The following is a 16,090-nucleotide window of genomic DNA, read 5'->3' as shown; positions in this document are numbered from 1 at the left end:
TTTGTTCAAAAGTCAAAACACCAATGTACCTGCAGTTATTTAGTTAGTACTCCAAACCTAAAATAAATGAACTATGTATATTTTGCCTTATTTCCTCTTTTTGTTATCGTCTGTCTCTCCAGTGTTGGTAAGCGTATCGTTGTTATAGTATAGTGTAGTAGTAGTATGACCCCCAAACCTCCAGCTTTGTGGCTCAGTAATGATCACCCTGCAATATTATTATTAATATAGGTTGTTATGTTAACCCCTTATTTGCCAACTTCACACCTTGTACCTACATGTATGTCCAGAGCAAGACATATCAACAAGTACTGGCTATTTACAGCCATGTAGTGCACTAATGAACTCCACATTTTCTACATTTATGTATGTCTTTGTTTTCTTTTATTTTTTGTGTTTTATTAGATTGTTTTCCACTGATTATTTCCCCTCTGCAGTCTGACTCTCCTCACTTCATCCAGACACACTTACCAAGCAGCAGATATCCTCTCTGTCTCACTGATATGGCTACAGCGGAACATGATGAAGGTAAGGAGTGACAACATTATACAGTATGGTTTGTAGACACATGCTACCGAGCCACCACTCTCTACACCGCATGTGAAAAGGAAGCTCTTGCATTATCATATCTTTTCACTTCCTGTTGTTTGGCTTGGTGAATGAGAAAACAGTGAAAAAGCTGACAGGCTGTTCAGATAGGTTTCCTCTCTGTGCATGTCTCACATGCATGATGTGGTTGGGAGGTGGGTCTGCAGCTTCATCATCATTCTGGTTTAGTCAGCTCATTTTTCCAGAGGTGTCTCAGTGCATGGTCAGTGTGGAAGGATTTGCCCTATTGAATCCTACTCCAAATCTCCAGGTCTGTTTGTATTGATTTAAAGGGACTGTTCGTAACTTCTTACACGCATAAATCAATCCGGGTCGGTGTCCCATGCATGCTCGCATGTGGCTATGCTGTTCAGACAAGACTCCAATACAAACTACACGGAAGCACCAAAACAGCGAAGTTGTATCTAGTGAAGCCCGTCTGTTAAACAGTGTTGGCCGCGGTCGGAGGACGCGGGGGAGACCGTAGCTTTGGTCTCCAGGGCCGGAGTCTCTGCTGTACTCTGCTCCTCTGCCTGCCTTTCACTCACACACCGCGCTCGTTCTCGCTCTCTCACTCCACTCTCACGTGCATGCACCACACTCCACACTGCAGAAGAGTTAGTTTAGCTCTGAGAATATCTAGTGAATGTACAGTGGACGTTTGTGCAGAAATAACTGCTGCAGCTCCTCCAGACCAACAGAGGTTTCCCGTGTCTTGTGAAGTGACGGGGCTCCGCAGAGAGAAACGTTATCGTCTCCGACCAAAACTCCGGTGTCTCCCCTGTTCCCTCCGGCCGCGGTCGGGAGGCTGAGGCAGGAAAAGCCAACACTAGGATCAGCATTGATTCATGGAGAGACCTTCGTCTGGTCAGCTAACATTACTGCCGAGTAGTTGAAATATAGAGTGATATTGTGCTTTTAGCTGACGTGTGTCACCTCACTGTTTTGAGCGATGCTCGTTCATGTCTATGTAGGGCGAGCACAAGCACGAGCAACAGGACGCTGACTTTCGTTGACTTAACGGCCACAGGTGTCGCTGTTAACAAGACATTTCTGATTCTTACAAACAGTCCCTTTAAAGGGAAATTCCACTGATTTACTAACGTTGTCATGAGGGTTATCTCAATTTGGGTTTGAAGACTACAAATCAGATAAAAAGAATGGCTGCTTTACAAACTGGAGGTATGACTTTGAAAGATATAGCCATACCAGGCAGGGTGGGTTTACTCCAATGAAAACATGCTAGTGGTTGTATTTGTTGTAGTGGTTGATTTTGACCTATCACTTTTTTAATTGAATGGAAATGCAGTACTAAAATTGCTGGAGTGCACCATTAATACTGCGTTTTTGTTTCAGTGGTTACATTTATAATTTGTAAAAATTCCATAAAAAAATTACATCACAGGCTGCTTTGCCACTAACTCAAGTACAAAACAACGTGCATTAACATGACTTCTGACACAGAACATGTCAATCATGAACATGACTGAACGGAGACGTATGATGAGAAAGTCATAGCATTGAACAGAAATAGTGACAGCAGCACTGCATCAAGGCAGCTTGTCAGAGAGATTAGCTATCAAGTCTTCTCTCTACTGCCCTCTTCTGTCTGATGGTCTGGGGGGAAAACCACAACTATGAACCATTGATCCATGTGACAAGTGACAAAAACGGGCTTTTGCTCAGTAACACAATACAGAGATATGTATATCCTGTCTGTGTTACAACTCCAGAAGGCCAGCAGTGATAAAGAATGAATGTTTCCTCCTGAGCAGAGCTGGTTCAGTGTGAGGAGCTGAGCGGCTGCCAGGCCAGGACTGCTGTGGTATTCTGTCCTGAGCAGAGGTTAAATGAGAGCACCAGAAAAACTGAGCATGATTTATTCATATCAGTCCAACAGAGGGCCAAGTCTTTTTAAATGACAAGAGCATCATTCATGATATTGTAGTGCCACCATGTTGGCTGCCAGAGTAAACTCCTAGCACCGAGCCCTGTCACCGAGGAGGGGCCAGGAGGGGCCAGGAGGGGTCAGGAGGGGTCAGGTATTTCCAAGAAAAATCTCTGTAGCCTCTTGTCTTTTCAGGATTCTGGATCATTTAGGGGTCTAAAATATTACAGCTAATGTTACAGCTGAGATGTTTTCCTCACAATGTGCGGTGCAGTGGTTAGCACTGTTGCCTCATAGCAAGAAGATATCTGGGTTCGGATCCTGTGCAGGGCACCTTTCTGTGTGGAGTTTGCATGTTCTCCCTGTGTTCTCCCCGCATGGGGTTCCTCCGGGTTCTCTGGTTTCCTCCCACAACCAAAACATGCATCCCAGGCAGAATTGGGGGGTTGCGTCAGGAAGGGCATCCTATGCCAAATCAAATATGTGGATCATATCTGCTGTGGCGACCCCTATTGGGAGCAGCCCGAAAGATGAACAACTATGTTTCCTCGCAATCAAATGGTCGTGTTTACATACTTTACTGTCTACTGACAGTAAAGTATGTAAACACGACTGTCTGTAGAAACCAGATCACTGTGAGAAATCCAATTAAGGAAAGAAACCAGTTTAAATAGCACAGTGTGTATGCAACTGATTAGCAAACAGATTGTGCAAATGCACACTGGAGCCTCAGCCCCTAATGATGTCATCAGGGTTAAGGCGTCAGTGTGCTTTGAACATAAAGTTCAGACACTGCCCCCTCATTCTGAGGGGGCAGTGTCTGAACAGTTAAACAATGACGACAGAGAGACCCAGCCTTTATATTAGCTTGGTCATGGACAACATTACAAGCTGGAGGTGTGGAATTTAAAAGTGTTTGGGCGTTTACCAGAGACTGTCTTTGGCATTAGTGCTCTGTTTATGTCTGTCTACACTGACAATGTTATCACCACCAAGCATGTTCAATGAATCCTATTTATATATTACGTGTAATGGTCTCGGAAGGCAACGAAAAGTTATCGACCATAGATGTTCTTCTCACGGCTTCTTTCATTAGGGGTTGCCACAACCACCAGTCTTCTGGTGTGGAAATCAAAATTTTATGATCCTGACCCTGCCAGACCGGGGATCGAACACAGGACCTTCTTACTGTGAGGCTACAGTGCTAACCACCACTGTACCCAAACTGGTTCTATCACGTCATCATGTAATCCCAACCACTCCATTACCAAGGTTCATCTTGGTTACAAGTGAGTAAGATGAGTTTGAAAGCTAGTCAGTGGATCCTTGAGTTAGAGTTTTCCTAAAGCTTGTATGTTCATCGTGGAGGGTGATGACTAACATATTTTGTGGTTTCGTTTGGAGGACTTGTAATACGCATTATGGGAATTGTAGAATCCTGTGCGACCCTTGCTAAGTACTGAAAGTCAGGATATATCACCATGTGCTGCTTAACTTTTTTTAAATGTATCTTTAAGCCCCCCCAAACTTCATACAAGTGAAATACTAACTGGGTTTGTGGTTACGTTAACATGTTGCTTTACATATCACATGACTGTTGTCAGTCAGCAGCAGGTCTAGCAGAAAGCTATGCCAAAGCTCTGAGCAGGAAGCAGCCTCTTATGTTTGTCATACCAAGCAGGAGCCTTGTTATCAGCTTCCTCCTCCCATCTGTCATCATCACTTCATCACAGGAGGCGTCTCTCCTTCTATCCCAGAGTGTGCAGTGCACGGATGCAGAAGGACAGATTTGTGAGTATTTCCATGTGTCTCAAAGAATAACTTTCAGACACGATGCAGAGTTATCATAAGAACTTTATTCAGTAATATATTGTACAGTGATTGTGTACACAACAACTTCTATTGCAATGCACTTTCATTATACATTCTGATAAATACATAACCTTTGCCTTACTATTCGGCTGTTATGAACAATATACAGGTCTTCACTGGCCACTGTCGGAACGCAAATGGGCCAAATTAAGACAACAAAAGTATTTGGTTGGAAAGATAAAATGGTTAAAAATATGTAAAACCATGTGGTTTCCTACAGTGGTTCTCAGCGTTTCATTGTAACCACACAATAAAGCCAACGCTTCACCCAAAGCCCTGCACTCAGTGGTGCCTGTGCTTTTAATCGTGCATGAATCTGCCGTGTCTGTAACCTGTGAGCTCCAGTGGTAACACTAGTCCTACGTGGATAGACCAGGGAGCAAGGAAAGAATAAAAGCATATACGTGCGTATGATACATTTTAGATCATTAGGTAACAGCCCTGAGGGCTGATGTCTGGCTATATAACTAGCCTATAGAGTGCTAAAGTCCCCCCCCCCCCCCCCCGTAGATAGCCTCTGCTCCACGGGCATCTGTAACTCAATGGTTTTCTTTCAGAAGAGATTCTGAAAAGCTGAAATCTTGGTGGTGTTTTCTGTCAATAGACTAACTAAAAAGACCAAAACAACAAAGAGATGCAAAACAGCTGCAAAGAGACACAAAGAGACTCACAACCACTATTGAAAGAAACACAAAATGACCACAAAGAGACAGAAAACAACTACAAAGAGACTCAAAATGACCACAAAGAGACAGAAAACAACTACAAAGAGACTCAAAATGACCACAAAGAAACACAAAGCAACTACATAGAGACTCAAAATGACCACAAAGAGACAGAAAACAACTAGAAAGAAAGGCATAACAACGATAGACAAAAATAACTGTAAAAATACCAAAACAACTACAAAGAGATGCAAAAAAGCTGCAAAGAGACACAAAGAGACTCACAACGACTATGAAAAGGGACACAAAATGACCACAAAGAGACAGAAAACAACTACAAAGAGACGCAAAATAACTACAAAAATAGGCTAAACAACTATAGAGTCTGTGTGTCTTTGGTAGGAGAGCTGGTGGGGCCTTTTGCATATCTGTGTCCAGGGGGCCCATTGTCTCAAAATCCACCCATGAAGGGATGACATCATTTGAACCAAGAGAAAAGTAATATACCCTAGCAAGCTATTGGCCCACTGTAAAGGTCTTATGGGAGCTGAAGTCCTACTGACTTCAGGTCCGGCTGAGTTGGTGACACCTGTGGTTAACTGGGTGTATTAATTAATAAATAGGAGTGTGAGTCTGTCAGAGAAACAACAGAATAACAACACCCGGTATGGTAGCTGTTTACTAACCCAGACACGCAGTCTGTTGTTTTAATAAAGAAGACTACAGAAGCTATGGCCAACAAAACTTTATTATTAAATAAATTAATGATGCCATGATGCAATACATAAACTACATTATGTAAAATGTGCACATGTACTGGCTTCTATCTTCCGCATCAGTACGTGCCGCATCATTTCCTGTGAATCCCGTGTGCATGTGAGGGATAACGTGAGCTCTGTGAAGGAAAGGCAGACCAGTAACAATGAAAACCCAAGAACATGTTTCAGATGATTCCTATTCTACTGAGGTACAGATGCCGGTGGAACAGAGTTGAGCGAGGAACACACTGCGGCGTCTGAAGCCAGAATGGAGTTTAATTTAAAAAAATAAAGTATTATGTTTTGATGGCAGAAGCTGGGAACCACTGGTCTGTTACATAACGTTGCACAGATGTTCTCTGACAACAATAGGAACTGTGGCTGGCATGCAGATTCATGTGGCACAGATAAAAGAGAGGAACAATGTGTTATGAGTCAGCGCCGCTGCCATCGACGACCTGCACACAGCTGTTTCTCCAACAGCAATTCATTTAAAAGAGTCAGTACTTGTCCCTTAAGAATGTCCCCGTCCATAAAGTTACAGATTGGAATAGTTAAATGAAGGGGACACTGAAATAGACGGAGAGAATAAACAATGGATTGCAGCAGCTGGAGTCAGACACAAACAGTCCACCACATCTTGAGCTGAATTCCAGTCATACCAGACTGGATGAAATATGAAATTAAAACCTCTGTGCAGAAGTAAAGTTTTGTTCTGGCAACTTTGATCTGTGACTCAGCTTTCAGGGCTGATTACAGATTTGTATTATTGGTACTGACGTATGAAGTGAGGGGACCAAACCGCTGTGCACAGCTGGAGGCTCAGCCCTCCTCCCCCCCCTCCTACGTTGCCCTGATGTCAGCATTTGGCGGCCCCCCCTGCTCCGAACACTTGCACTCTGTCGGCGTGTATTCCCCCCTTGGCTCGCCTGCCGTACAGAGCTGTGATTCTGCACCTCGCCGACGCAGCACAACGGCTACCTTCTTTTCCTAAAGCTGGTCTCCAAACGGCCGAGCTCCTCGTAAGACTGGTAGAAGACTTCGAGCTCTCGGCAGCCCCAGCCCCTCCAGACACACAGGCACCACTCCATGTTTTCCTTATGAAAGCCACATACAACTGTGTCCTTTGCCACTAGTGCTGCCTCCTCCAGGATCCTGAGAGAAAGAGAAGAGAGGGAGGAGAAGTGAGGGACACGAGACAGAGATCGATTTACGAGGGGAAAGAGAGGGATGCAGTGCAGGGAAGGAGCTGAAGTTGGTGGCGCATCTCTGTGCACTGTAATTAGCTCTTCCTAGAAGCTAGCAGGCAATTCTAGGAAGCGGTTCCCTGGAAAGCCACTGAGGATACTGAATGCACTGTTAGCACTGAAGTTACTATTTGTCTAAGTGCTGGTAAAGAACTAAATAAACCCTGTTGCACCGCTCTGCTCTAAAACGTCTACTCCACAAACTTTATTTTCTCCTGTAGAATGGATCAAAGAAGAAGAAGAAGAAGAAGAAGAAAAGGAACAAATACTTTGAAACTGTCTCTAATTTATGAAGGCTGTGACACAAAGCATTATGGGAGGTAGAAGAGCTTCTGGGTGTATCATGTATCATGCGGAACAACCATGAATTATCTTCTTCCATTGTTGTTTCATCTTCCTGAGGGGTGTCATTATCCTCTACTGATGTTAGTTCATGTTCTGTGATATACAGCCTCGTGGTTACAAGAACAGGTGAGGCCGTGCTCTGTGAAATCACTACGAGAGACCCGAACGGACACAATCAATAACAACTCAGGGTTTAATAGAGTTCTAATGGAGTGAAACGGTCCAATCAGAGGGCAGGCAGCATTGTGTTCCTGATTGAACAACACAACAGCAGCTCCGTGATGTAAATGAAGCCCTGCAGGCCTGACGACCTCTCCCCTTGACCTGAGCCATGACCCCCCTCAATGTGTTGCCTATGTTACAGGTGCACCATGCAATAACTGCTTATTAAGGGCCCTGTGTTGGGTGGCCCTTTTATTGCCTGTTGCTAAAAGGCCAGGCCCCTCAGTGGGAAGCTCACACAGAAGTCCTTTCTGCAAAGGACCAGCTGCTGCCTTCTTTGCAGAAATAATTACAGACTCGGCCGAGCACCATAAGTACATGATGACGGATCTCGCTAAGCTTTATTGAAAGCTGCATCAGTAGATTCATATATAGCTCTTTGGCCGGTGGTGAATGGTTTCAGGCAGAGCTGAAAATAGGCCTCCATGCAGGTGGAAGAAAAGCCAATTTAGAACTCACTGAGACCATTTAATGTTAGAAAGACCCGATTCAAATACAGAAATGAGATGAAGCCTATAAGCAAATCAAAGTTGTTAAATGATAAATAGATTTAGGGACATATTAAAGCAGATGCAAAATAACACATTTCTATTCAGAGAGGACCTGTGGCTGTATCTGTGTCTAGATGCTCTCTGTATGTCAGTGACTTGACATGTAGGATTGATATGTGAAAAGTGGTAGACCGGTTAGAAACTGTTTTGTGGAAAGCAGCTTCTTTGGCCAAATACTATATTCAAAAAGAGCTTTAAAGCCGGTAAAACAACACTTAAACTAAATGTGTATTATTATCAATATTTAAATAGTTGGGTCTTTAGTTCCGTGTGTTCTTTTAGAATATAATCTGCAGAAAAATACAGAGCATTGAGATACTGGTACAGCTCATCGGTCCTCTCTGTGGTGCTCCTGTGGATCACTGGTTCAGAGGGTGAAGCAACTTGTTTTGAGATTCTATTTACAAGCCCACTAACAAACCTGCAACTCGTGTTCTTTATGATCAACAAACTGCCTGTGACATCATGATATGTTTGTCTTTGAGGCTGCATTACTGATACAAGTCTTGGAAATGAATGTACAACTGTAGTTAAATGAACACTGACTACTACCATCCCTCATGCTATCATCTAGAAAATGTTAGTCCAATATGGCCCAATAAAGAGAGCAATGACATACCGGGGACAGAGTTTAAAAAAAGAAGATACATTGGAAGACAAGTATATGGCCCAATAATTAAATAGTTGATCTCATAATTGTTTTACTGATTCAAGAATATGTTGACAAAACAAAGGAAAAAGTTGCACGGCCTTAAATCCCACATCGTGTTTTGATGGAGGACTAGCTGTTAACAGGAAATGAGCTCACCCCAAAGAGGAACATCCAGGTGGACTGAGGACAGCAATGACACGCCCCCTCAGCTCATCACCATGTGACTGCACTTCAATGACCATCACATCACCTCCACGCCTGCCAAACAACCACACATACATATAAGACACATTTAGAGTGAACATAGTAGTGTAAAGCAGGTAATCTGGTGGACACATCTGAGCCGACACCTGATTCAAATGTTGTTAAATAATGATGTGAACTGTTAAAGCTAAAAATAACCTGCTACCAGGAAATATTCAAAAAGCGTTCAGTGATCGAGAGGGGGGTTATGATTTAAGGGGAAAAATTTAATTTCAAAACTCACAGTATTCGTACGTTTATTTATTTATTGGTTACTTAATATTTATTCTGTCTTAGTCTATCTTCCTATTTTTTTCTGTAAAGAATAATGCAAATTTGGTGGATATTTGATTTTGGGTATAAGAATAATTTATGCATGGTCGGATGCTGTGTATTGTATTTAAGTATATATATATCTATATTTATGTATATATGTGTGTTTGTGGAATGCAGTGTGCGCATGTAGTGCAACATGCAATGTATATATATATATATATATATACGTATGTATGTGTGTATGTATGTATTGCATGTTGTATTGCATGTGCATATTTTATATTATAAATTGTATATTATAAATAATAATATGCGCATATAAGAAAAGATAACAACTAGTCAATATGATTAAGTTAAATATGTAAGTAATGAATTGATATTGTGATTAAGTTATATTATAGTAACGAATTGGTATTCTGGATTGATAACAAATTTATAGTTTGATAAGGATAATTATATCAGCAATTAATTTATATTTCTGTATGACAGAGATAAAAGGTAATAATTATAGTTAGACAAATGTAGTAAATTTAATTAGAGTATATGTATGCTCAATAAGGAAGCTGGTTAATTATTAATGAATGACTTATGGAGAAGGGTGGGATTAAATACATTTGTACTTCTTCTCACTCCTTTTCGAATATCTAAATCAAGACATCAAGTGTTTGACAATTTTTTTTTTTCTCATGCTTTTCATTGTATGTAAATACTACTTCTTTCTGGCTGTCCACTTTTTGGTATGATCATTCTCTCTTTTTCTTATTTTTTTCTGTATTCTACATGTTCGAAATACATTTTGAATTGAGATGAAATTAAATAAAGTTAACTATAGTACGCAGGCTCCACTCTCAAACTATCAGGAACAATGACCTTAAAGATAGGGTCTTTACTCATAGATCTAGATCTTTACCAGCCTACACATTCCACAAGTTTTAATGGTGCAAGAATTCAGTAAATCAGATTTTGTGAATATGTTTTTTACACCGTCATGATGTGTACGATTATTCATGTATGTTCATTTATGTATATCTATGTGTATGTATTATTCCAGTTTGTTTTTTGTGCACTTATTTCACTGCTATGAACAGTATACTGTAACCCGTGTACAGTTACATGAAAGGTATGTATACTGTAACTTGGAACTAAGCTTTTATAATTTTGATATTACAATTAAAGATGGGCATGTTTAATACCTTTATTCGCCCTGTTCCTATTTAGACTGAATCAGATTCGTATTCAAATCGTTCTAGCTGGTGTCTTTGTGTGGTGCAGTGTTTTGTACCTGGGGATCCACAGAGTTCCGTTCACTGGCAGCACATTGAAGGCTCGCAGCTGAGGCGGTGTGGGGATCACGGTCTCTGCAGTGTCTCGATCACTGTCGGGGTTCGTGGACACCCGCTGGTCCTGGTCCCTGCCTGTCTCCACCCGGTCTGTAGGCGGTGGCATGCTGCTGCTGTGGCTGGCTAATGAGGCGAGGTCTGCGGTGCTGGAACGGTCCGACCCCAGCGGCTCCAGGGAGCAATTGGATGATATGGAGCAGTAGTCTGTCAGTGAATCCTGGTGCTGAATGATCTGAGTACCCGCTTCTCACTGTAGATCAGTGTCACTTCTCCATTAGCCCATTCCAGCTTCTCTTCTCCGGTCTGCGGTCTTGAGTTCAGTGGTCGTCACCATGGAAACCCCTGCAGGACGCTGCACAGGGAAGACGTCCGAAGAGGATTGCTGTCTCCGCAGCTGAAACCATGAATTAACATGAACAGCCGCTCAAATCATAACAGTTCTGTTTCAACTTGGCATTGAGCAGCTTTCCTCTCCATAGCGGTGAGTATCAGACAGGTTAACATCGCATATACAGTATGTGACATCATTGTTGTTAGTGTGCAACCTTCTCATTAGCTAACCAACCTGAAGTAACAGAGGTATAATATTGCCTCATATACTCATGGACGTGGGAGGTCAGAGACTGTTCTGCTTTGCTCAGCAGCTAAAGTTAACATCACTCCCTGTCAGCTTATCTTATACAGCTCAGTATCACACACAGTGGCCTAATGGGCCTCACAGACCCACATCAGGAGGTTTCCAAACTCAGCCCAACTCTCCAGGAAGACCAAACTTCCGTAACATGATTCCCCTCCATGGACAGCTAAGGAGCTGAAGATAGAGAGGAAAATCTAAAATTTTTAGGAATTAATAAGTCCAAACCAGTTTTATAATACGCAAATATTAGTATATTAAGTGTAACATGTATCAGTTCCTCAAACTCCAGAAACTATTTACTCTAACTGCTGAAAGTTTTTTTCTCTGCTGCTAAAATTAGGATTTTCTGGCACAGTTACCTAGCAAAGATGGCAACGAAGCAGGCCTCGAATCATCCCTTTAGATAGAAAGTAGATGTCACATACATTGCCTCCATGTTTCCCTGCAGTCGATGGTTTTAGAACATTATTCATTAACAGTGTGGTACTCCCTGTGCTTTACAGGGGGATGCTTCCTTCGCCTCATTGTCACAGAGATGGTAAGCTGGGGTGTTCATTATCCCGGCCCGTTCTGAATTTCTCGGACCATTATTGATAGTGATATTTGAGATTGATATCGATATATAGACCAAATAAAATATGCTTTTTCGCTTTCTTGCTGAGAGTTAGATAAGAACATTGATATCACTCTCATGTCTGTACGGTAAATATGAAGGGACTGTCCATTGTTCCCACGGCCTATTATTCTGAAACCCCAATAATCAGAAAAATACATGCATAATGCATAATTATTCATGTGATGTTCGTTGCATGGAGTGTGTGTGTGTTTGGAACGACGCCCTTCGGAACAAAAGGCATTTGTTTAACGGGGTTGTCGGACAAATAAGCTTTTGGTCCAAACGGAATTTTTTTTTTACCGTGAATTGACCTGCAGTTAAGTGTCAAATTTACGTCACAAATTGATATGGGGCACACTTAATTGTAGAATAAGAATCATATATTTTTCATTCTAAAATATCTGCACAGTATCCCAATACACATATGCTTTTAAATACACAGCAATTAAAAATGTAAACCTGACTGTTACTATTTACTGTAGTAATCATCACTTTAATTGTCACTAAAGAAAATTAAAGAACCATGCACCCAGAAATCAATTTATTAAAAAGTGCAAGACAGCCAATCTGAATGTATAGTATAAATAGTATTGCCACCATATGGAGGCTGTTATGTCACTTATAATCCAACTGGTAGACAACTTAAAGGTCCCATATCGTGCTCATTTTCAGGTTCATACTTGTATTTTGTGTTTCTACTAGAACATGTTTACATGCTGTAATGTTAAAAAAAAACACATTATTTTCCTCATACTGTCTGTCTGAATATACTTGTCTTTGTCTGAAACGCTCCGTTTTTGTGCATTTTGACGTAATTGCAACAGAATTGCGTTGCTAGGAAACAGTTTGGGTCCATGTTTACTTCCTTTCAGCTGATGTTATTAACATACACTGTAACAGGAAATAAACTGTGACACATTTAGAATGTTTACATTTAAAAAACCGTATAATGGTCTAAATATTGTATATTTGTGACATCACAAATAGACAGAAATCCTAACAGCTTGTTTCAAACGCAACAATTTCTGAATATGGGCTGTGTGTGTGTCTCCGTATATTGAGCATTTTGATAGTTTAACAATATTTATACAGCACTTAAACCTGCTTTATAATATAAAAGACATGAAAATCTCACTTTTTACAATATGGGACCTTTAAATTAAAAAAAAAAAGCTAATTATCTATGTTGTGCTATAAAATGAATGACCTAGCTGGGGTTATTTGATTGAGATTTTCAGCATTTGTTATATGAAGAAAGTTCACATCAGTCATCGTCAGCACAAAAGATATCTACCGCATATTTTTGTACTTAGACGGATGTGTTTATAGACAACTGCTCCTTGAAACGTTCACTATCCCAAATCCTACACCTGATGATGATGAAACCTCCCTGTGCAGTCCTGTACATTAAAGCTCCACTCACCAGTACTTGGCACAGAGCTGGAAGGAGGCAGCATGGTAGAGCAGCAGGGTGTTGATGTGGTCATCCAGGTCCAGACTGCCTCCTCTCCCCATAGACTGAAGCTGGTTGTCATGGATACAATGGAGGATGGCGGTTGTAGGGCTCCAGCCTTCGAACTGCCTGAAGACTCAGACAGTCAATGACCAGCAACGCCCGGACCATTGGAGAACCATAACTGATAAACACCACGGACAGGGACAGGGACAGGGACAGGGACAGGGACAGGGACAGGGACAGGGACAGGGACAGGGACAGGGACAGGGACAGGGACAGGGGACAGGGACAGGGACAACAGTGAGGATGGAGTGTTAGCTCAATGTCCATAATGTAAAGACATGGCTTACCTTCTTAATGACTTATCAAACATGACATATCTGCTCACCTGAGAGCCACTGCTGACTAGTGCCATGCTCCTGACTGGGTAGGGTCTCTGCCTGGGATCCGAGTCCTTCAGAGCAAACACTGTCTTGTTGAGGGTGTGTGAACACAGGTAGGATTCCCCCTCCAGAGGAAGGTCCTCCACCAAGCTGTACACTGCCACCAGGGCCGTCAGACATTCCCGCAAACACTCTGGCCAGGCTCTTAATAGGTGGAGGAACATTTACATTTTAATAATCATCTTACAGCCCGGACACACCAGGAACGTCAGCAGCGCATGGCGGCTGCGTTACCTGTTGTTTTTTATTTCGGCGTCCGTGTTAACAGGTTAGAGCATCCACACTGCCCGGGTTAGACGCGCGTCTCAGCTGCGTCTCTTCTAGAGAATAGAGGTCTCGCCTCTTTTTGGCGCGTGCCGTGCGCGTCTCACAGCAGCAACAGACAGTGAAAGTGATCTATTGACTGTATATTAACATCATATCAGCTACATTAATACAGTTTCGATGTCCTATCTGTAGAATATGTCACGGACAGTGAGGTGATCTATTGACTGTATATTTACATCATACCAGCAAGATTACTAGAGTTTCGATATCTATCTGTAGAATATGTTACGGAGATGAAAAGAAAGTAAAGACTTCTTTTAAATCAACACTTCCTGCTTTCATTTTCAAAATAAAAGCCCTCAAGCGTTTTTTCTGTGGACAGAATTCCTTCATTTGTTAACACAAGGCTTTTATTCCTGAAATATGTGCCGGAGAGTGTTCTAGAACATGCAGTGACTTGGAGAGCTCCATGAATGAATATAGTACGGAGTTTTAATTGTGGATTACTACTATTATTTTACAAATTACCACACGTTTCTTAACCTTTCTCTGTCTAAAATAAATATAAATGATTATTTAAAATAAAATGAAATGGCCATTAAAAGGCAAACTCTATGTAGAAAGAAAGGGCTGACAGCAGCAGCTGCAGCAGCAGAAACACAGCAGACACGCAGCTGAAATGCAGCTGGTGTGAACGCCCGACACGGGAATCACGCAACCACCACGCCACGCCAGCCGCCACGTGCTCCTGACGTTCCCTTTTGCAAGTAAAAGTTTTTGTGTCCCATCGTCTACATGTTGTTTCAGAGTCCCCCCCCACGCCTCCGTCGACAGCACCACCCTCGCAACACCTGGATTCTACTAGCTACACTTCAAAAGGTACCCGAGGTACAGAGCAGTGAGTATAGGGGTAATGGACAGCAGGTCAGAGGGGGAACAGCAAGTACAGATCATAAATGAATGTTTCCCACAAAGCATTGTTTGGTGCCTGACACTCACAGTCATGCTACTGACAGTGAGATGTTTTAGGGCAATTATGAGTGGCAGGTAAGCTATTAGAACACTGTTATTATTGACTGTACTAAACTGTGGACATCCCACCTGCCAATGTCTCCATGCCTTCACTTTAATGAAGACTAATGTCATAAAAAGGAATTCATCAGAGACTGGAACACATATTCATGTTCAATTCAACTCCATCTAAGCCCTTTTCAGACATGGACTGTGTAACATTATTGGCTTTGTCTATTTGGAAGTGATGACTTTTCGTTTCTTGACTCAGACATGAGCAGCACGGAAAGAACCACTGCTCGGTGATATTTGTCGCCTGGTGAGTCACTGCTGGAGAACAGAGGTGAGTTGGAAAGTAACTATATGAGGGAAGAAGAGTGTTTCTTTCACTGATTTTAAAATTGACTTTCTGGTTAATCCTTGATTAGTGACAATTGTGAGCATGAGGGAATCATTTATTAGAGAATTCTGCTTGCCCATTTTCTTTCTTTTTTTCTGACAATGCACTAGATGTTTAGGTTGGAATTCTCATTTGCTTACATGTGTGTAAAGGCATGTTGCTGGATACTCATTTATTCCTCCATGCAGCTGGCATGAATGAAACCGAACACATAGGGGGGGGAGTGCCCCCGCGCTTCAGGGAAAGCATCTTAGTTTTGCCCATTACTAACATTTTCTCTCCATCTCCTCTAACAGTTTAGCCTAATCAGCGTTGGCATTAGGGTCGGGCCTTGGGGGTCCAGGCCCGTCCAAAAAGGTCACTGTGCCCTTTCAGCTGAATTCTCTCCTGACAAAACAACTAAACCGGAAATAACAGCTATGCTATAAGTAAAATGAAGTCATACAGTTTGGTAATGGAAGGACTTAACACTGCAATGCAAAAATAAAGCACAAAACAGTGATAGTTTTTGCATTTAGGAAAACAATACGAGTGTCCTAACTTGGCCGCGAGCAACACGGCGCTGCCAGCTTGGCAGGACGTCTTATCTGAACTTTTGTCGGACACCTTGTTC

The 16,090-nt window shown here is 42.0% G+C and overlaps 1 protein-coding gene across 1 annotated transcript in view; it reads right to left on the bottom strand.

Annotated features, from left to right (window-relative positions):
- Positions 1-4,312: 4,312 nt before the first annotated feature.
- Positions 4,313-16,090, bottom strand: part of lrrk1 (leucine-rich repeat kinase 1) — a 115,899-nt gene continuing 104,121 nt past the window's right edge. The window contains 12 exon segments of the mRNA XM_037747324.1: positions 4,313-6,926; positions 8,945-9,046; positions 10,590-10,896; positions 10,899-10,944; positions 10,946-11,019; positions 11,022-11,041; positions 13,324-13,390; positions 13,393-13,458; positions 13,461-13,509; positions 13,511-13,537; positions 13,745-13,906; positions 13,908-13,943. Of these exon segments, the coding sequence (XP_037603252.1) occupies positions 6,749-6,926; positions 8,945-9,046; positions 10,590-10,896; positions 10,899-10,944; positions 10,946-11,019; positions 11,022-11,041; positions 13,324-13,390; positions 13,393-13,458; positions 13,461-13,509; positions 13,511-13,537; positions 13,745-13,906; positions 13,908-13,943 (1,134 nt within the window). The 3' untranslated portion in view covers positions 4,313-6,748.

Source organism: Sebastes umbrosus, chromosome 2 (genome assembly GCF_015220745.1).
Source record: "Sebastes umbrosus isolate fSebUmb1 chromosome 2, fSebUmb1.pri, whole genome shotgun sequence".
NCBI classification, from domain to species: Eukaryota; Metazoa; Chordata; class Actinopteri; order Perciformes; family Sebastidae; genus Sebastes; species Sebastes umbrosus.
Note: the sequence above shows the minus strand (reverse complement) of the source record. Positions and strands in the feature narration are given on the sequence as shown.